The 23,296-nt window shown below is 44.0% G+C and overlaps 1 protein-coding gene across 1 annotated transcript in view; it reads right to left on the bottom strand.

The window, feature by feature from the left end:
* The window catches only part of LOC126260037 (chromosome-associated kinesin KIF4A), a 301,102-nt gene that overhangs the window by 240,351 nt on the left and 37,455 nt on the right, over positions 1-23,296 (bottom strand). Inside the window, exon 2 of the mRNA XM_049957211.1 lies at positions 17,774-18,002. Within this exon, the coding sequence (XP_049813168.1) occupies positions 17,774-18,002 (229 nt within the window). The remainder of the gene's footprint in view (positions 1-17,773; positions 18,003-23,296) is intronic.

The raw sequence follows: 23,296 nt of genomic DNA, 5'->3' as shown, positions 1-23,296 counted from the left end.
TAAGATGAGGTAACCACGTGAGCCTCGAGTCAAAAATGAGCCCCAGAAATCTCACCGTGTCTTTAAAAGACAGAATAGTGTCCCTCAAGCGCAACTCAGGAAAGGTGAAAATCGAACGAGAACGGTTAAAAAGAACACATACAGACTTCTCGGTGGAAAAATTAAATCCACTCTTCAGCGCCCAGTCATCCAAACGCCTAATCGTAAGTTGCAACTGACGAGTTGTCGTTGCAAGGCTTGAAGAAGAGCAGAACAAAGAGAAATCATCCACAAACAAAGAACACTGGACAGGACTTTTCACTATGGACGTAATGCTATTAATAGCGATGGCAAAGAGAGTCACACTTAAAACGCTACCCTGAGGGACACCATTCTCCTGCTCAAAGCGATCAGACAGGACGTCACCAATTCGGTATCTAAAATATCGTGGCGAGAGGAAAGACTGAATAAAAAGAGGAAGACAACCACGAAAACCCCATTCGTGAAGCTGCTCCAGGATGAGACGCCTCCAAGTGGTATCGTAGGCCTTCTCGATGTCGAAAAATACACCTATAAGGTGATGACGGCGTAGGAAAGCTTGTTGTATAGCCGCCTCCAGGAGGGCAAGGTTATCGAAGGTGGAACGAAACCTCCTGAACCCACACTGAAAGCGACTAAGGAGTTGCCGGGATTCTAACATCCAGACAAGGCGGCGGTTGACCATCCGCTCCAAGGTCTTCCCTATGCAACTAGTGAGGGCAATACTACGGTAGCTACTTGGGCTCGTGCGGTCTTTCCCAGGTTTTAAAAAAGGGATTAAAACTGCCTCACGCCACGCGTCAGGAAAGTGACCCGAAGCCCAAATGGCATTAAAAAGTGCGAGGAGGATTTCTTTGTTGCGCATTGTGAGGTGCCATAGCATACTGTAATGGATCCTGTCGTGACCAGGGGAAGTGTCACGAGCTCCAGACAATGCAGAATCCAGTTCCCACATAGAAAAAGGGCAGTTGTAAACTTCATGAGAGGTGGGCTGGAAGTTCAGACTACACCTCTCAGCAACCGCTCTATGGCGCTGGAAACCTGGATCCTGACTGGTTGTGGCAGTAACTGTCGCAAAATATGCTGCCATAGTCTGGGCAATGTCTCGCGGATCTGTGTGGAGAGTGCCGTTATTCATTACAGCAGCAATGGGGCACATCCCTCCTCTGCCAGAAATTCTCCTAATGGTCTCCCACACAATGGAACTTTTGGTGGAACGATTAATGGTGTTCAGGAACTTTTGCCACGACCTCTTCTTGCTCTCACGAATAATGCGGCGACATCTCGCCCTCGCCACCCGAAAGGCTGCAAGATTCTCAGCAGTCGGCCGACACTTGAACCACCGCAGGGCCGCACGCCTGGTCCTGATTGCAGAGCGGCATTCGTCACTCCACCAAGGCACAGGTGGCCTTTTCCGGTGGCCTGTGGACTGTGGAATGGATGCTGCATCGGCGTGGTGGACCGTTTTGGTAATATGATCCACCCACACCTCAACATTCGCACAGTGTTTGAATTGGGCCAACTGGCTATAAAGTGTCCAGTCAGCTCCACTGAGCACCCATCGTGGTGGTCTCCTTTCGGGGCCAACGCCATCTGGCAGGTGAATCCAGATTGGGAAATGATCACTGCTGTGCAAGTCAGCGACCACTTCCCAGTGAGCACTAGCGGCAAGAGCTGGAGAGCAAAACGAGAGATCTATGGCAGAGAACGACCCAGTCGCCGTGCAGAAATGAGTACTCTGTCCTCCATTGAGCAAGTAGGCACAGGATGACAGGAGAAGCCTCTCAATTGCTCTACCCCTGGGGCAGGTAATTGCAGAGCCCCAAAGCACATTGTGGGCATTAAAATCACCACAAATAATGAATGGCTGGGGGAGCTGTGTAAGAAGGTCGGTGAGGGCCGCTTCATCAAGAGCATCATGTGGGGGCAAGTAAAGTGAGCATACAGTCAATGGATGACGCACGTGCACGGACACAGCGACGGCCTGTAGAGTCGTCGTAAGTGAGAGAGGCGAGGAATGGTAGTCCGTCCTGACGAAAATACCTACGCCTCCTCTAGCTCTCTCTCCACTCAGGTCGTCCTTTTTGTGGAGTGTATAGCCTCGTATCTCAGGGGAGTATGATGGATGGAAATACGTCTCCTGGAGACAGAGACACAGTGGTCTACCCTGAGAAAGTAGACGAAGTTCCTCCACATGCGTCCTGAACCCTTGCAAGTTCCACTGGAGTATGGGAGCCATCTATGTTGGGGGTAGCACCTTCATCCTGTCTCTCCGACGGGGTGGGGAGACCGCAGCAGGTGGAGGGGCAGGCGTGGGACGAGATGATTGCCCCACACATACATCGTACTCCATCAACTCTGGGGAAGAGTCAGATGAAGCCTCGCGTAAAACAACATCCGCATGGTCAGATGGTTTACCACGGGATTTGACCCGCTGTTGCTGCTGCACAGTAGCTTTCTGTGGCTTGGTGGACTTTGGGGGAGCGGATGTGGGAGTGGTAATTGGCGCACTGGGCTTGGGGACAACCTCAGCTGTTGGAGGCGCGAGGGGCTGGACCAAGTCCGCCACTGTACCTTTGTCTGCCGTGCGAGGAGGGGCTACTGGCTCTGGAACACTGGCTGCGTTGCAAGTGCACTGACAGCTACAGGTGTTAGTGCCAACACTCACCACCTCAGTCTGCGTTGAGGCATCGACTTTTGGCGTAGGCTTCTGTACCAGGGATGCAAAAGATGTAGCAAATGTGGGAGGTTGCATCGACTTATAAATCTTCTTGGCCTCACCATAGGGGATACGCTTGGTTGTTTTTATTTCCTGAACCTTGCGTTCCTCTAAAAATATGCGGCAGTCCCTACTCCAAACAGGGTGGTTCCCAGAGCAATTAATACATTTAGCCGGAGACGAGCAACCAACTCCTTCATGAGCAGCCTGACCACAGTTTCCACAAGTCGCTTCGCCTTTAGAGCCTAAGGTGGTATGCCCAAAACGCTGGCATTTGAAACAGCGCATTGGGGCCGGGAAATAAGGCCTCACACTAAGGCGAAGGAAGCCAGCTTTAACATGTTCGGGAAGTTTTGTGCTACTGAAGGTCAGAATAAAGGAGTCGGATTTGACAAGAGTGCCATCAACCCTCTTCATGATGTGTTGGACATCAACGATACCTTCCGGAGCCCACTCACGTTGCAGTTCTTCCTTGGGAATATCAGCTAGATCCCGGCATGTCACAACACCTTTGCTATAGTTCAAGGTGCTGTGCAGTTCAGTGTCTATGGCATACTCTCCAAGGCATTTAGCAGATTGGAGGTTAGTTGCTTGCTGAGAAGTAGAAGTTTCCACTAGCAAGGTCCCATTACGTAAGCGCTTCACCGATTTTAAGGAGCCACAGATTCCCTCCAATCCCTTGTGAATATAGAAGGGCGAAACCTTCTCGAAACTACCCTCCTTCCGTTTCACAATGAGAAACACATTCGGATTACCAGAATGCATTCTGTTACCTAAGACTGGACTTTTCAAAGAAGCGCCGGAGTCAGGGGGACTGACTGCACGGGCCCTCTTAAGAGACTGGGTGTTACAACCTTCCAGCGGCCCACCCTTTCCGCTGGGAGGAAGAAAAGAGGATTTCGAAGGATCCATCTCGGTCCCACGAGCAGCTAGGGAACTAGAAGTCCACCTAGACAGAGCCCCGCGTGCCTAGGTAAGCCTTATACAACTGAGGTGCGGCAGGTTCCCCAGAGGTTGCCCGCTATCGACTGTTCCACATCAACAGCCATGCATCTCATCGGCGCGCAGCACACCTTGAGATTGAGGGTTTTTTTATAGAGGTTTATTCCATCCTCGCGATCCGGGCGGTCAAGCCAAGATCCCCATTCCCTGAGACACACAACGTTCCACCGCCGCGCCGCACGGTGGTCGTTGAAGTATGCCCAGAGGTTACGGTGACAGGGGACTGGCGGCGCTTACCAGTCCCCAGCTCAGGAACCCCGGGGTCGCCAAGCCCGTACCCAGCAAATGAATGCTGAGCCCCTGGGGGCCCGATGGATAAAGGCAAGGTGAGAGAGGGAAGAGCTCAAAACATCAGCAGAATGGTGGCCCGAGGCGTTGGAGATAGCAACAGGATCCACAATGCCATCAGCACCTACTGTCAGACCAGAATGTATCTTGGTTCCAGAGAGCCGTCGGAGGTTGGCCCACAAGACAGAGGAAGGTGTGGAACTATTAAAAGAACTTGTGAATGAAATCCAACTAGTTCTTTTGCTATCCCAAAGAACTCAACGACACTTTGCACGCATCTGTTTATAATGAACGCAGTTTTCCAGCATAGGGTGGTGTTAAGAAACACGAAGAGCAGGTCTCCGTGCGCGAATTGCGTCACAACACGCCTCGGTCCACCAAGGGACTGGGACACGATGTGGTAAAGAGGAAGTGCGAGGAATGGAACGTTCTGCAGCAGTAAGGATAACATTGGTGAGATAGTCCAACTGGTCATCACAACTGAGGAAATCTTGTTCTGCAAATGTCGCCAGGGAGGAGTAAGGCTGCCAGTCAGCCTTAGTAACCTGCCATTTGGGCATGCATGTGGATGGGGTAGGAGTCAGCAGATGGAGGGCACACGGGAAATGGTCGCTCGAGTAGGCGTCAGAAAGGACGGACCACTCAACACAAGGGGCAATCTGGGCAGTGCAAAAGATAGGTCCAAATGGGAATAGGTGTGCGAAGAGTCAGAAAGGAAAGTGGGTGCACCAGTGTTAAGGCAGAAGAGGTTGAGTTGGTTAAGAATGTCAGCCAAGAGGGCACCTCTCTGGAAGGTCCTGGGAGAACCCCAAAGGGGTTGATGCACATTAAAGTCACCGAGAAGCAAAAACAGTGATGGTGGCTGCCCAATAAGCTGAAGGAAGCCTGCCCTGGTGACATCGAAGGATAGAGGTACATAAATGGTACAGAGGGAGAAAGTCAGGTGGGGAAGGAAAAGGTGAACAGCAACAACTTGAAGACGGGTAGTCAGGGAGATGGGCTGACTATGAAGATCATCCCGTAGAAGCAGCATGACATCCCATGAGATGGGATGCTGACTTCAGGGGGGAAGGTCAAAACGAATCAGTAAGTAATGTGGAAGCTCAAAGCAGTCTTGAGGGCGCAATTTAGTTTCCTGAAGGCAAAGTACAAGGGGATGCTGCAATGCTAGAAGCAGTTATAAATCCTCTTTGTGGGACTGAAGGCCACGGACGTTCCACTGGAGGACAGTCATGAGGAGAAAGATGTAGGAGTGTCAACTCTGTGTCCGCCGAGGCACAACCGGTGGAGAGTCACTACTACAGGGCACAGAAGCAGGAGGATCCTGTTGCATGGGATCCACAGAAGCATCGGTATGCTTGTGCGGTCGGTCGGCGGAGTCCAATGCCGAAAAACGGTTGGTGGAGGCCACCGGCGAGACAGAGGCTGGCTGGGTTAAGCGACCATGTGGTGACACAACTGAGCAGGATGTTTGAGTTGGTGAAGGGGAAGACCGTTTGTCTTTAGCGGACTTCTTGGAGCCCTTCTGGTTAGATGAAGACTTGGGTGTTGTTAGGCTGGAGGGACAGAGGAAGTCTTCTAGCGAGTACACCTTCTGGCCTTCCCTGCCTGCCAGTTGTGTAGTGGGTAGCTTTGCCCCTTTAGCTCAGAGTTCGAAAGTTTGTTGCGCAGCAGGACGTGGAGACGGTGATGCTACCTTGACACTCGGCGACTTCACAATCTCAGAGTCAAATTTGAGGTTGCACATCTGTGTAGCCATGTCCTTCATGGAGTGAGGGGTAACAAGAACTGAACCATAAGTGCCAGACGGGAGAACACAGGGTTTGCGACTAGCTAGTAACTTGCAAGCTAATGGGTAAGGCACTTTTTCCTTTACCCGAATCTCTTTAACAGTCCACTCATCTAGGTACATGGGACAATCCTGGGAGGAGGCAGTGGGGCCGCCACTGCAGTTGATACAGTGGGGAGAAGGAGGTGGACATTCACCCTCGTGAGCATCCCTGCCACAGGTTACACATTTGGCTGGGTGTCGACAAGATGTTCTAGTCTGATTGAACCGATGACGCGGGTTACAGCTTATCAGATTCGGAATGTGATGATTTCGTAGCTTGCTTTAATCTTCGATGGCAGCACCATCCTACCAAAGGTGAGGAAAAGAGTGCGGGGTGGGCACCAAGGAGGAATCTACCTTTTTCATATCACGATGGACAGCAATGACACCCTGATCAGACAGGTAAGATTGTATTCCAGCCTCGGTTAGACCGTCAAGCAGCCTGGCGTAAATTACACTATGGGAAGAATTCAAAAGTATTATGTGCCTCACCACAAACAGAGTAGCCGTAGAGAAGCGAGACAGCAAGTAGTTGTGCTTCAGCATCAGAAGCCATCTCCAAAATCGAAGTGCCATTCTGTACACAAGAGCAGGATTCCACATGGCCAGCAATGGCATCAACACCTTTTTGAATAATAAACGGATTGACCGTAGCAAAGAACTGACTGTCTCCAGTACATGATACCACAAGGAACCGCGGTGCAGCAGGAAGGGTCTTCGAATCAGTAGCCTCATTACATTTACATTTCATCAGCATCGATGGAGAGAATGTGTGACTCATCACGAGGAAATCCCCATGATCGTCAGCATCTTCGATGGCACGCTCCTTCCAACTGGGAGCCCCCTTCACAAGAGGGCGCACCCACCTCAGGTGATTGTTCACACCTCAGGTCACATCTCCCAAACACCTGACGTAGGGACCAATGGGCTATCTGGGAAGGTTATAGCTCAGACAGTCACCCCTCACTGGGCCTGGCCTGTACCAGGGGGTATGTGCAAACCCTGCCCGTCAACCCAGGGATGGGAATTACGCATTAACCAGTCACCGTTTACAAGTGGGCCAGCCTTCAGGAGCACACAGGGAGGAAGAAGAAAAAAAGGAGGAACGAGAGGAGAAGGGAAACAAAGAAGGGAAAAAGGAGCCAAAAAGAAAGGTGAGACTGTTTGCAGGTCAGCAACAGAATGTAGAACATTCCCAATAATACCCTAGACATGTTCCTAAGGGAGGGGAAAAAGAATAGCAAGAGGGTAGACACGCAACATGGAAGGGAAAAAGTGCTGCAAAGGCTGGGGCCCCGTGGTAGCCAAGGACGAACCCGCCAAATAGTGGCGGGCACCATGGGGGAACAGCAGCCCGTCAATGTACAGAATTACTGTTTGTTTTTGGAGCATCACCTGCTAACAACTTTGCAAAAGAAGCAGCGACACTTTCTGCACAACCCACCCATCATTTTGCATGACAATGCGCAGGCACATACAGCACAAGATGTGTCTGCTCTGTTCGGTCGATGGGACTGGGAAGTACTGTACCATACACCATACTCCCCAGACTTAAATCCTTGTGACTTTGATTTGATTCTGAAGATGAAGGAACCACTTTCTGGCATTTGCTGCAGAACTGTTCCAGAGGCTCGACAGGCAGTAGACCGCTTCATTCACAACATCAAAAACACTGGTTCTGTTAACGGTATACTACGCCTTCCATATCACTGGCAATGGGTTCTACACAACGCTGGTGACTACTTTGCAGGACAGTAACAGGTGCCAACATGTAACTCTTTTGTATTGGTTGTGAATAAATAGTTGACACTATTTATGTTCCAACTCTCATATATTCTACTTGTCCAACAACAAATGACAATTTTGCCATTGTAAAACTATCTCCACCTGTTGTTGCTGGACAAGGTACTGAATAAATTGTTTCACTCCCAGCAGTCTGGCTTCTCCCTCTTCCCAGGAGGTATCCAGTGTTAAGGAAGCGATAGGACTGTACTGTCTGCAATGAAATCTCTAGACTTACTTAATGAGACAAGGCACAATGGTCATTAATGGGAGTCAAAGCGCCCCAAGAAGACAGGTAACTACTGCTTGGCATGCATGGAGAGCTAGCATCTCAGGTATCAGAAATATGATCCACATTGTTAGGATGCTCAGCTGATATGGTACAATAACGAGCCCATCACATGACGGCTACTGCATTGGTTTTTAAGCACTTATTGAAATTTACATAGTTATTGAAGTCTACATAGTTACTGCATACAGACAATCTTTAAAAATGTTGCCAGTTGGCACTATTTAAGCTGACCATCCCTAAGGGGTCCACACTACCGGGAAATTTAGAAGACTGACATTGAACCCAAGCAGAACCAAATACAGATGAAAGGAAATGGATAAATACATGAATGAAAGAAAAAAAGCAGGACCTACACAAACATCGCATGCCGATATAAAAAATTGCAACCATGGGACAGACTGAGATACGAGATTGCAGCACAAGAAAGGAAGTAGGTACTACAATATCTTGAACCCTGTGCTTGCCATTCACTTTTTCAAGAAAGAGTCATGAAGTATTTGAAACTGTGCAATAGAACACTCAGTATTCTACTATTTTACTGGGAAATTTCACTACAGAATTCAAGTCACTGGAAATGTTTTTCAGTTTTAATAGTGCAGGAAATTAACAGTGAAAATTCACCATTGCTGACACTTAACAATGCCAATGCATGTTATGTATGATGACACTCAACATAGAAGCAGCCAGCCTGAATCCCAATGGAGGATATTTTCATTATCATCATTTGACTAGCAAGAGATATATGTAAGTGGCTCTCAGACTTCTTAAGCAACAGAACCCAGTGTGTTGTCCTTTAGGGCAAGTGTTCATCAGAGACAAGGGTATCGTCAGGAGTGCCCCAGGGAAGTGTAATAGGACCTGCTGTTCTCTATATACATAAATGGATTGGCGGATGGGGTGGGCAGCAATCTGCAGTTGTTTGCTGATGATGATGTGGCGTATGGTGTAAGGTGTTGAAGTTGAGTGACTGTAGGAAGATACAAGACAACTTAGACAAAACTTCCAATTGGTGTGATAAATGGCAGCTATCTCTAAATGTGGAGCCATGTAAGTTAATGTGAATGAGTAGGAAGAACAAACCTGTAATGTTTCGGTACAGTATTACTACTGTCCTGCTTGATACAGTCAACCCATTTAAATATCTGGGCATAACGTTGCAAAGCGATATGAAGTGGAACGAGCATGTGATAACTGCGGTAAGAAGTCAAATGGTCGACTTCAGTTTATTGAGAGAATTTTAAGGAAAAGTAAATGAGATCACATATGGAACACTTGTACAACCTATTCTTGAGTACTACTCAAGTGTTTGGGATTTGTACAAGGTTGAATTGAATGAAGACATTGAAGCAATTCAGAGGTGGGGAGCAATTCAGAAGTGAGCAGCTAAATTTGTTCCCGGTAGGTTTGAACAACACATAAGTGTTATGGAGATGCTTTAGGAACTCAAATGGGAATCCCTGGAGGGAAGGCAACATTCTTTTCGAGAAACACTCTTGAGAAAATGTAGAGAACCAGCATCTGAAGTTGACTGCCAAGCAATTCTACTGCTGCCAATATACATTGTACATAAAGACCATGAAGATAAGATACAAGAAATTAGGGCTCATACGGAGGCATACAGACTTATTTTTCTCTTGCTCTATTTGCAGGTGGAACAGGAAAGGAAATGACTAGTAGTGGTACAAGGTACCTTCTGCCGCGCAACATATGGTTGCTTGTGGATTATCTATGTAGATACTGAGGTAATGACAAGAGTTCCAGATCATATGTAAATGTATTAGGTAAAACCCCAAGCATTTCCACTGTATCCTGTGGAATGAGGTCATATGGTAGACTTAACTTTTTATCTACTAACCAGATGGGAACATTAAGCTCAGTTGCCTCCCACGCACCAACACTGTGGATCAACATACACAGTCCAGTCGCATAAATGTGACCAATGCCTTTGTTTGACGTCAGCGTGCAATAACCAGTGGCAGCACTAGCAGTGGGGGGAATATAAGGTGTGTTGGGGAATGCAGAAAATAGTGCAGAGGTCACCACAGAGTGGAAAATGAACTATTTTTCTGACATCCAAAAGGGCATGATCACTGGCTTTCGGGCCAAGTATGGAAGCATTTCCGAAATGGTCAAGCTTGTAAACATTTAGATGTTGCCACTGTTAATGTATACCGTGCATCACGAAATGGTGCTATCCAAAACCAGCACTGAGGCAACTGGTGCACCAAGGGCCATAGATGACTGGGGTGAATGACGGCTGCAACCGCATGGTTGAATAGACGTGAAATTGCTGAGCAACTTATCACCCAAGTGACCCAAGGGGGCTACCACCAGTTTCTCCTCAATGACCGTTTGGTGAATGTTGCACCATATTGGCCTCTGCAGCAGGCACCTGGTTCATAGACCCACACTGAATGCTGTTAATTGGCAACAAAGTCTGAAACTCTTTTCAGTTGAATTTCGTTTTATGCTCCATTGGACAGATGATTGTTGGCATGGAAGGTGTGAAACATCTTTAAGCGAACACAATAAACAATCATCAGATGGGTTCGGGCCAGGGCAGGAAGGGTTATGGTCTGGGGAATGTTTTTATGTCGTTCTCAGGGTGACACAGTCATTATGGAAAGCACAATGGATCAACAAGTCAGCATCTATCCTTGGGTACCATGCCCACCCCTACAAGCAGTTTGTTTTTCTTCAGCGGGGGAGTGCAGCATGTCACACAGCTCACAGTGTACATGCGTGGTTTAAAGAGCACCGGATGAGTTAGTGGTACTCCCCCACCCACCACAATTTCCATATTTATACCCAATCAAGAATCTGTAGGACCACTTTGATTGGGCTGTTACTACTATAGATCCTCAGCCAAGAAACCTGGCACAGATAGCCTCAGCCTTGTTGTTGGATTAGGTCTATATCCCTGTCAGTACCTTCTAGAATCTCATTGACATTCTTCCATCATGTCTTGTAGCAGTCTTCAGTGAAATAGGTGGTTATTTAGTTTTCTGCCAGGTGATCACATTAATGTGACTGGGCAGTATAAATTTTCCTTTCATTTCCACAGAAATGTAACACTGTATTAGCACTTAGCCAAATGAGACACTTATAATCCTACATAAAGTAAACAAAATAGTGTCTAGCTCAGATTTTCACATCTCTGACACCGCCAAACGCGACCCGCCACCATCTGGTCCAAACTGAAGCTTAGGCACTGGGTACACTGATTCACCTATTGTTTTCAGCATGAAATTTTATATACATATATTAAAAAATCTGTTCTGCTATATTTACTCACACAACTTCTGCTTTCCACATTTGAGTGGTTAAGATACATAAAATCACACACATGTAAAGAAGAAAGTTATCTACGTAAACTCCTTGACACTGGTGAAGGTTTAACTACTTCTTAATGCATTATTATAGCATTTGGAGGGGTGCTACATTATATCTTAACACTTAATATTTAAAACAGCCGGTTGACACAGAACAGGAAGGGGGGGTGGCAGAGCAGGGGGGGGGGGTGGCAGAGCAGGGGGGGGTGGCAGAGCAGGGGGGGGTGGCAGAGCAGGGGGGGGTGGCAGAGCAGGGGGGGGTGGCAGAGCAGGGGGGGGTGGCAGAGCAGGGGGGGGTGGCAGAGCAGGGGGGGGGTGGCAGAGCAGGGGGGGGTGGCAGAGCAGGGGGGGGGGGTGGCAGAGCAGGGGGGGGGGGTGGCAGAGCAGGGAGGGGTGGCAGAGCAGGGAGGGGTGGCAGAGCAGGGAGGGGTGGCAGAGCAGGGAGGGGTGGCAGAGCAGGGAGGGGTGGCAGAGCAGGGAGGGGTGGCAGAGCAGGGAGGGTGGCAGAGCAGGGAGGGTGGCAGAGCAGGGAGGGTGGCAGAGCAGGGAGGGTGGCAGAGCAGGGAGGGTGGCAGAGCAGGGAGGGTGGCAGAGCAGGGAGGGTGGCAGAGCAGGGAGGGTGGCAGAGCAGGGAGGGTGGCAGAGCAGGGAGGGTGGCAGAGCAGGGAGGGTGGCAGAGCAGGGAGGGTGGCAGGGGATGAGAGAAAACAAGGAGAGAACGAACACACACACACACACACACACACACACACACACACACACACACACACACACACACAAGAGAATGAAATATTTGCATTATCCCTCAAGTCTCAAATGGTTCGAGATATCAAAGAGGTATTGACAAATGATAGCACTGAAAGGTGAGAGTGTTTTGCTATATGATAAACACGTGGGACTTTCTTATCTAACATAATGTAAAAGTAACTAAACTTCTGCAATAAAAAGATTCAATTCTTTTCATGTCTTCAATAGCTAGTGAAATAAGAATTAGTGTTGCTTTGCAAAAAGGTAAGTGAAGAACGTGCACACTTATTTTTATACCAAGCATGTGATTTTTCAAAAGTTTTCGACCTGAATTGTCCTCAGTTCCTCATTTAATAAACCACTGTTTCATGATTCTGTTACTATTACAACTGCATCAGGACTTCGGTGAGGTGATATTGAGCAAACCACTTCGTTTTGCCAAAAGAAGTGAATTTTAATAATACAATAAGAAAAATGTAGATGTTTACTCAAAATTCACCACTGATGAATGAGTGGTTTTCAGGTGGCAGCAAGTTTTATTTGCTGCAAGTATAATGAATGGGCTGGACCAATGACCACACCAAACAACTTTTACAATTGTACTGTGAAATACCTTGTTTATGAAAGTTGATATGTGAATATTACACACACACACACACGCACGCACGCACGCACGCACGCACGCACGCACGCACGCGCGAGCGCGCGAGAGTGTAAAAAAAGGGGCATCAAAAAGAAGGTTGAAACGTTTCTAGATGGTATTCCACATGCAGACCATAGTGCTATATAATTCCTCCCCCCCACTTTCAATCCTGATGTTGGTTTCTAACAGTAAGTCATCCCCCTCTTCTTCCTGCCTTCTTCACTTCCACCTACATAATGCATCTCAAATTACTCAATCTGCTGCATGTATGACATCTTTGGTTGCCCCAGCATCCAACAGCTCCTCCTGCTACAGTCTTAAAAGTGTGTCCCACGGATTTGTGTTCTCATGTTTGGATGTGTGTCTACTGAGATATAGTTTCCTGAAGTCTTCTCAGCATCTCCACTATCAACTGTCCTCACCAAATCTCCTCCTAAGGCTTATTGTCTCATTTTCCTGTTGACCAAGCTTCACACACATTGAAACATGTATGTATTCAGTACAGCGATGGCGAGGCATGACAGAATCTCTGACCAGAGAGTTGTTTATCGTTGCTAGTCTGCGCTTGACTGCGTGAGAGTTCAGTTGCGAGTAGTCTGTTGCGAGTTATACTCAGTCGGAGTTGTGTGTGGGGAGTCGGCGGGCGTCGACATGGGTCTCTGGTCAAGGTTCGGGACGAGGTATATTGTTAAATAAGGTAATGAAGCAGCATTGCGAACATCTGATAATGTAATGTATGTTAATTGTAATTAATTTGTTCAAGAAATGCCCCAATAATAATTTTGTTTTCAAAGCTATCATTTTTTTAAGAAACTAATCATTACAATTGAAACAATATTTCCTATGCTTTTCCTGCCAGAATCAATTTATCAGATTAATTATTGCACAGGGCCTAAGGTTAGCACAGCTACCCTTATAAAATTTATCAGGTTCACGATAACGTTAATTTTGTGGGGACTTAACATTTTTGCACATTTTTATTATCATTGAGTTTTATTACTGTGGGAAGCTAACATTTGGCACTATTTGCAATTCTATTCAATTCCTTTCATTTTCTTTTATTTTCACGGGGAGGTTACACTTAGCACGATGTCTATTCTCATTTAAAATATTATCTTTTATTTTTGCGAGGAGGTTACAACATATAGGGCCACATTCCAAGCAAATACTTTCATAACCCATTTCCTTATTTCCATACTGATATTCTTGCTGGTGAGTTAGCTCTTCCTCAAATTAAATTCAGTTTTGGCCTGTTCTATTCTGCTCATAATTTCTTTCCAGCTTCTAACATCCTTTGTAATCCTGCTTGCCAAGTAGGTAAATTCCTCTACCGTTTCTAGCTCCTCTCTTCCAGTTCTTATTCTTAAAGGTTCATACTCTTCTTCGGCCCTGCATATAATCACTTTAGTCTTTCACTTGTTTCTCCTCATACCATGCTGACTGAAGAAAAACCTTTCCATTGTACTGTGGACCTTCTCTATATCCTCTTTGATATCCGTGATTACAGCAGTACCACCTGCATAACGTAGCACGTCTATCTTTTGCCCATTAACTTTGATCCCCGCCTCAGTAGTTTCACAAACATCGTCTACAGCTTGCTGGATATACGCACTGAATGTGAGATGAGAAACAGCACATCCGTGTCATGTCTTTTCTAATGTTTGCTTCTTGTTTATGATGAAAATTTCTAATCACAGCCACTTCATACTTATAGAAGATGTGCATCACCCATATTTCTTTGTATTTTAGACCTGCTTTCTTCAAAACTCACAACATTTCTTGTCAGATAACATTATTGAATGTCTTTTCCAGGTCTCCAAAGGCCAAATAAGTTGATTTATCTTTCTGTATTTGCTTTGTGACAAGAAGCCCCAGTACCAGAAGCTTGTTCCTAATCCTCTCCTGAATCCAAACTGATCCCCACTCAGTACATCCTTCACCTTCTCTTCAATTCTCCCCAGAACTATTTTTGTGATAATTTTTGATGCATGCGATATTAGGCTTAAGGTTTGGTACGGTTCACATTTTGAAGCTGCTGTCTTCTTTGGTATAGGAACCATGATGCATTTCTGGAAGTAAGTTGGCATCTCTCCTGTGTTATAGATCGACCTAATCAGTTTCAGCAGCATCATTTTCATGTTGTCACCAACATTCTTGATTAGTTCTGCAGGAATCTCATCAATACTCATTGCTCTGTTGTTCTGTTTTAGATCTTTGAGAGCCTTCTCAAATCATTCTTGCAGAAATCTTATCCTTTGTCATCTTCATTTACTTTCTCTTTTTTTTTCCTTCCTCCAATAAAGGTTCTGTCACACAACTCCTCAATGAATTATTTCCGTCTTCACCAAACAGCATCAATCCAAAAATCAAAGTTTCATGAATCTCCCCTTAAATATGGCAAATTTAAAAAACCAACCATTGTTTTAAGACTAGGCTCAGGAAACTGCTGTTCCTCATAAAATATCACGTGTACAACATTCTAAGAGCAAACTTTAATGTTCATGCAACAAGAATAAAGTACTTCACAGTTATTGTGTTGTTTTCTTTCTTGTAGTCCATTTCAACTATAATAAGCAGGGGATGTACACCATCAGACAAATTGATTCTCCCATATATATTCTCTCTCCTTAAATACTTTTTTTTTAATTGTATACACAACAATGTGCTGTTCAGGCATTCCATATTGCCTTCTCTCACAAACTACATGGCCACTTAAGATTTTTTTTTAAATAACAAATTTTTTTCCTTCGTTATGTTCATTGTCTAGGTCCTTACGTCAATAGACAACAGAAGTGCACCACTTACAACAGCATCTGCCCTCTATGCACATTTTCATGTACAATTCAATCTTCAGACCGATTACCTTCACCAATTTTTTTTTTTTTTCACATAGCAATAAACATGTCTAAACTGCAGATGTAAACCATTCGGAACAGCAAATGCAGTAATAACAATTTACTTACCTCTCACCATCACTACAATCTAAAGAACATTTCCATAAAGACCTGGAAAACACATTCTGATTCGCATTGCCACTAGCTTTAAATTTTAACCGTTAACTTGCAGGTTTCAGATACAGTTATAATTCTATTCACACAGTACATGATATTCTCGAAAGCATTGTGATGAGACATCGATTAAGTTGTTTTCTATCTTTAGATTTAGATTTCATGTAACACTGACCATTAATGAAAGTGGGAAAAGGGTGACAAACATATCTGTTGACAGTACAAATAGAAAAAAGTTCTAATGACGGTGCCAATTTTATAGAGCTAGCCTATTCCTCTCACTTTCCTCTTAAGAAAGAAATGTACCATTCAAATTTACAACAAAGACATTTTCTATCAGTCTCCACAATCTATAGTTACTATGGATGAACTTACTCCATATACGATGAGATTCTGTAATGATGTATCATACTTTCAGGGATGATAGAGGAAGGTAAAATGTAAGGGACCTCTGGTCCGGAAATGTTCATGTTTTGAGTGAAAATCATTCTGATACCTCTGACAGTGGAATACATGTACCAGTACTATTACCAAGTGTGTTGGGTAGGCAATCCCATTGTGCTTTTAGATGTAGAAGTTGGGATAATAACTCAACAAATCCAGTGCAGACAGCATACTTTGTACTGACATGAACTACCTTTGTGTAACCATATCTGCACTGTTGTAGACAGCAGTTTTAGTTTTCAATTTGTAGAATGTCAATCAGCCCAAACCAACAGGAGTTTTACACGGTGACAAAACTTGCAGACATGATATTAGTGTACGGGCATTCAAACTAAAGCATAAGAGAAGCAGAAAGGCTTTCCAGCACCAAATATCCGCATAGAAGAGACATTCGACTCTCACCATTTTTCCAAGACTGTTCCAATTATTAAGTGAAACAGCAATTGGTAGCACAGTACAACATTAAGGAGAATGACGAACTACACAGACTCCTGATTTAGAAGATGCTGTGCTTGCTCAAGTGGATGAGGTGCCTGCAATAAGCAATCAGTGGCACATGAAATGAACATTTCACAGACCACTGTCTGGCAAGTACTACAGGAATGCAGTTACACTGCTACCATGAACAGAAAGTGCACGTTTTGACTCTTTTTGTCTTCAGACCACATCTCTTGTCCAACCAGTGGTTCTCTCAACACCTTACAGTTGATCCTCACTTTTCTGCATACATATTTCTCACAGACGAAGCTTGTTTTGTCAGAGACAGAATACTAATAAGTCGGAATAGTCGTGTTTGGGCTGATGAGAATCCCCACACTACAGTTGTGAAGAGCCATCAAGCCATTATCAGTCAACATGTGGGCAGTTATAATCAATAATTAAGCATCACTGAACACAGCATTTATCAGAGAGATACTACCCACGTTCCTGGAACATATCCTAATGGTTAATCGTCAATAGATGTAGCTCCAATATGATGGAACCCATCTCACTTTAGACCAAGGGTTCAGACAGGGGCTGTTGGTAAAATACCAATATTTTTTCCAGCAAATATTGATATATATCAGCGATATTCCCCCACACTTAATCAATATTTAAACAAACAGCTCTAAAACCAACAGTATATTTACAATTTGGAGCCAATATTTTTATAGGACAGTACATAAAAATAACTATATTTTTAAATATCAATATATTGGATTCCCAATATTTTTAAAAATATCAACAGCCCTAGTTCAGACATGACATGCTATGGCTGCATTAATGCTGGGGTTCACCATTTTGGACAACTGTTGTCTAACATACATTTAGGATTTTTAGTCTCTGGCATCAAGTTACGTGTGCCGTTTCTAGTCCATGAACAGAGGAGATTAGCTGAGGGTATTGGGGAGTACTCAGTGGGAATTCTGTAGATAATGACCAGAGTTCAGAAACTAGGATCCTTAGTTTGAGTGTTGCATGAGGTTACTGTGGAACTGCAATAAATTTTTACTTATACTCTTTTCCAGGCTAGGGTCACTTACCTCAAACTGATACATTATCCTTCATCATCACTGAAAGTCTAACACTGTCATGGAATCACCATGTGGAATTTATGCAGGGTTTTGCATTTCACTTTCCATCATATTTATTCCTATTTATTCAATAATGAGTGAATTGCAACAAACCTTTGAAAACGCACTCAACTAAATTCTTCACAGCCGTGTTGTAAAATTCTGTTTGAGACGATTTTGGGCCAAACACATAGTTATAGGTAAATGATCTCTCTGAACCACATATCTGAACCTGAGGCTCAGAAGGAACTGTCTCCAAACAAGTTTGACAACCTTTCTCAGTTTCTGATGAAACTAGAGGACGTATCCGTAGAGCTACTTTAATACTAACTGCATCAGAAACCTGCAACAAAGAACAATGCATGTTACATGCTAGAGAACTATGAAACAAAAATTGTCTTCTTGCAATATTTTTAAAACATTAAAAATCATTCTATCAGTAAAAACAACAAATTTTGAAAGTCCACTGATTCTGAAACAAAGTCAAATATAATCAGAATGATAGGAACAAATGATAATTAACTGTGCTTCAATGTTACCATAATTCATTCTATCTCGTACTGGAAAACTGCAACTGTAGCAGGCTGTTTGGAGAATAATGAAAAGTTGTAGAATTGTCAATTTGTCGTTCATGGTTTCAGTGTACAGTATGGATAACTGAACACGACAACCAAAGTTTGTCAATAAAATAGAATGTGGTACATTCACATTTCATACACTACCACAAATACTTTTCTCTGGAATCAGACTTGAGTAAAGTTAAGGAAATGCAAATTTGAGACACGCAAAGAAATTTGTTGATGTTATAATTTGGATTGGCTTTACACAAAACATTATTGCCACTTAAATTTATATGGATTTCTACATATTTATAAAGATCAGCTTCATCAAGTAACTAGTTTCATTTCCTATTCTATATACAGCTATCCTTACACAGTTTATGTAAAACTACTAATATTTATCACACATTTTTAAATATTTGTTTTATTAACGACATACATTTAAAAAATAGCATTGATATTATGCAAAATATTTTACTGTTCAATGTAGGTATGGGGTGCGCACACACTCCAGAGACTGGAAAATGAAGCAGTTATGGGATTTCTAAAGTAACAATTCTACAATTTGTCTCGAGTTCATCAGAGCAATGTAAAAAAATCATGGGTATCTAGATAATGATTTGTTTCACTTGATAGCAATTGTTCAAAGTCTTCTGCATTCAAATCCCAAAAACATTACATACAAGTTGACAATAGAATGAGGTGAGTGCTACCTTCTTTCACAGCTCAAAGAATAAGGCAAGTCTATGATAAACTTGTATAGACCTATCACCAAAAATTAAGTGCAACCCAGCAATTTGTGGCATACTGACATACATATGCCGCAAACACTACACACTGGTGGATCCTCTTGTCAAAGAGGTAATTCTTATCAGAGGGCCATGCCAAAATTGGAAAAATATTACTTTATTTTATATCCATTTCATATTAATTGCTCCCCAGCTCAAATATTTGAACCTGTCAATGTCCACACTTCAGCACTAAACGTGATCTCTCTAAATAATGTCGTAACATTGGAGGAAGAGCAGAATCATACATTAATTTGGAGCACTGAAAAGAACAAATAAGATACACAATTAATTGTTATGGCAGATATTCCAAACAAAACAAACTATGGAAAGTACTGGATGGAATAAAACTCTCTAAATTCTTCCCACCGCCACCAACTTTTCTGAATTGAACAGGTGTGAAATATCCCTAAAACATATCCTTCATTCTCGTAAACAAACTGGCTCAACCTTTGCTAGTCCCCGACCTCCACTTACCTACCCACTTCCTTCTCCTACTCCAGTGCTACATATGCCTTCTGTCTCTCTAATGCATCTACTTATTTTCCCCTTCTCTGCTTCTCTCAACTACCCCCCAGACTTCACCTAGCAACCCATTCTGTCCGCACCACATCCCTGCCCACTCCCACAGGCAGCACAATATCTTCTGCCACCCCTACCTTGCTAGCCTTCCCCTTCCCACCCTATGCCTACTCCTTAGCCGCACCACACCTTTGTAAAACACAGGCACCACAGCACACAGTAGGCAAAAAACCACTACAGACAGTCTAAATGGAACAACCCAACTTCTGATCTCTTCTAACCAATGTTGCATTGTTGCTACTGTGATCACATGTACAACATGATACAGGGAATGTATTTTAGAAGCGGATCAGAGAAATACAGAATTAAGTTTTACCTCTTTCGAACTCCCATGTACATAAATATGAGGAACAGTGGCAAAAAATGTTTTACAACCTACTCTCAGTGAGTTACAGCATCTAATCGGGTTGATGTATATAAAACCGCACCATGAGGTTGTCAAAGCTAGTTGGTTAGCTTCATTGATTATTTGCACAAAAAACCTTTATGACCAATGAAACAAGTTATTTTCTGTAAACAGTCTTCATACATTTGCCACTGGATCACGTTGTGCAAATTCCACACTATTTCCTCGGAGCAACTGTCTGACATCTTCAGGTGGTTCAACCTTGCTGGTGGCTAGGTACGACTGACTGTATCTGCGCGTCGATGCCTCGCTTCTCGAACACGCACAAGAAGAACGCACAATGATTTGCAGATAGATGGTGCCATATTCCAACTTCCTCTGCAAAAAATCGCAGAGCAGCCGTCCGGCGCGTGCACTATACGCTGCGTTTGCCAACAGTACAGCCAAACATTACTCACCAACAGCCGCACTAGACCAATCTTATGAAGGCCCTGTCATCGAATACTCTTCATTTTTGCATCATGATTTAATAGCAGCCAATGCAGGATTCCAGGCTGTGCTCAGTTGAAATCCTGCATCCTTGTTGATGAAATTATTGGCTGACTGTAGTGCTTTTTCTTCAAAGTCCTCCATAAAATAATTGGCCACCACAAGAGACAGAGGGCTTCCCATGGCGACACCATCCACTTGTTCAAAATATTGGTCATGAAATACGAAGTATGTTGAAGTATGCACATGTTTAAATAATGCTACTATGTCCTCCTCAAACTTGTTGCTAATGAGCTCCAAGGAGTCTTGCAAGGGTACCTTTGCAAATAAAGACAACATCGAAACTTACTAACAGATCCGATGATTGCAATCTTAAGAGTTTTCAGGCGACCTATGAAATCTTCAGAGTTTCAAATGTGACGGTCGTACTTTCCTACAAGAGGTCCCAACAGTCATGTCAGGTGTTTGGCAACAAACTAAGTAGGTGCTCCTATGTTACAATGGGACGGAGAGGCACCCTATTCTTAGGGATATAGGGTAGGCCGTAAAGTCTAGGAGGAACTGCAGCCTGTTGAAGCAAATCCTTTGTGACTTCCACTGGAATCAAGCTCTTCCTGATGAATTCCACAGTCTCTCTCTAGATCCTATCCGTTGGATCACTTTTTAATTTACTATATGCAGGATTGTCGAGCAGTTTGTATATCTTGCTGTCATATTCTGTGCGTGAAAGAAGCACAGAAGCATTTCCTTTGTCGGCTGGTAAGATCACTATGCCTTGGTCTTCTCTCAATTCTCATAGAGCACTTCTTTCAGCTGAGGTGATGTTAAAGTTGGACCTCTTAGATGAAGCTTGAGTCAAGATGCGACATGTGTCATGCCTAATCTCTTCAGCAACATCCTTAAGAAGTTCGAAACAGCCTGCTCTATTCCACTAATCACATCTTGGATGGGAATGGTCCCTGGTGTAGGTGCAAAATTCGACCCTTCTCTAGCACCAAAACTGCAGCGTCATCCAAAGTCTTCTCCGTGAGATTAAACACGGTACGTCTTCTTGGCAAGTCATCTTGTATTCAGGCTTCGAGTTGATCATATTTAGTCATTTGACAAACCTTAGGCTAGGTGCAAATTGAGACGCGTATAGCGCGTGTGCCGCGACGCAGCGCAGCGCGTGTTTTTGTAACATCACAGGTTCAAATGGGACCGCGCAAACTGCGACGCGACGCGACTGGGACGCGACACGCGCCTGCGCCGAGTCGTGCGGCGTTGTGGTTGAGGCACAGTTTCTCGCGCCGCGCGTCGTGCTTGCCTCGCTAGCACCGTGGGAAATTTGAAGCGGGGAGCGGAAAAGTAGCACGGCCATATGCTCACATCGGAGCGGCGCATATGAGCAGTGGTAATATTGCCCATACGATAAATTTTTCCTTACTGTGTACTGAATTTTATTGCCTTTGGGTAGTATTTCGTTTTTCGCCATTTAAACGCTCCAGCTTTCTTCGTTAGTACGTTATACTTTTCTGTTACTTATATGTGCATAGTTTTGTTTTGTTTTTCTTCTGTCAAGAAAAATGTATACTTCAGTAACTGATGAGCCATTGGCCACTGGAATTGCACCATATCCCCCCCCCCCCCCCCCCCGAATGTTTTCAGATCGCAAGAAGGGACAGAGGGTAGTGAATAAGGACGCAAGGAATATTATAAAATCATGTGATTAAGAATCAAGGCAGGAAAGAGAAGCAAGGTTATCTCCTCGCTGCCTAGTAAGCTAGCGTATCTGTACGATCTGTTACAAAAATTTATACATGGATAATCTCCACAGGTGTGATCCCTTTGTGCATCTGGTAAAAAGCATCCAAAATCTGAAGTACAGAAGTTTCACTGTGATTACTCTGATATGGATGTAATAATGTAATACGACACACTGTACTACATGCATGTGAGCAACATATTTCCACTGCAAGCTGGAAACAGTCGAAAAGCAGTCACAGATAACAATGTTTTAATTGGTTCGCCGTGATGAGAAAAAGTATTTCAATTGTTGCATGGGCATTATCAGCATTAATAAACTAATTATACAACAACACGCTACACAAATGAAGAAAATGGTCGGTATTATTACGAAAGTAGGAATATCCTAAAAAGTGTTATGATTAGATATATTTAATTTGTTGAAATGTGCTGCTGACAAAGGCAGATCTACTTTCATGACAATGTTTTTCGAACTCCATCTCACAAGGCACACATAGCTGGCTTGTGCGTTCCTGTCGCGCACATTATCCTTCACTGCTGACAATACACTCACCATTGTGTTGTGCGACATATCAATTGTTTATTTTTCTCAATAACAACTATTTTATTCGCGATCACGCATTGTCAGTTTGGTAAGCCCTAGGTGAGTAAACAGAATCTGGCATGTGCCTATCATTCCGCCTGAAGGAACGCTCGTCATTATTTTAATACTGCTCAGATCAAGAGAAGGATAAAATCCTTTGCTAAGTTTCCATTCCAGTCGCTCAGTGTTAAAAATACGATGAGTTACGGGGATTCCACCAAAATTCCAACAGAATTACCAATCTGTTTCTGTGTGAGTTGTTAATCTTTTCTCATTCCAAGAAGCATCACCGTTTATGAGTAAAGGCCACATTTCTCTTGGTGACTGGTTTAATTGTACTTCCTTTGTCACAATGTAATTTGCCAAACTCATCTCACATCAGCTATTGAGACAGAATTCCGAAACGGAGGGCCTCATTAAACAAGTAATTGGCAATCACAGAGCTCAATAGCTTACGAAAAACATCATTGTATCGGTTTGCAGTAACATAAAAGAAGAAATTTCGTGTTTATTTTCATACTAGGAAGCTCTTGTTTCGCTAGC

The sequence above is a fragment of the Schistocerca nitens genome, chromosome 5 (assembly GCF_023898315.1).
Source record: "Schistocerca nitens isolate TAMUIC-IGC-003100 chromosome 5, iqSchNite1.1, whole genome shotgun sequence".
NCBI lineage: Eukaryota > Metazoa > Arthropoda > Insecta > Orthoptera > Acrididae > Schistocerca > Schistocerca nitens.
The sequence above is the reverse complement of the archived record's forward strand: the minus strand, read 5'-3'. Positions and strand labels throughout refer to the sequence as shown.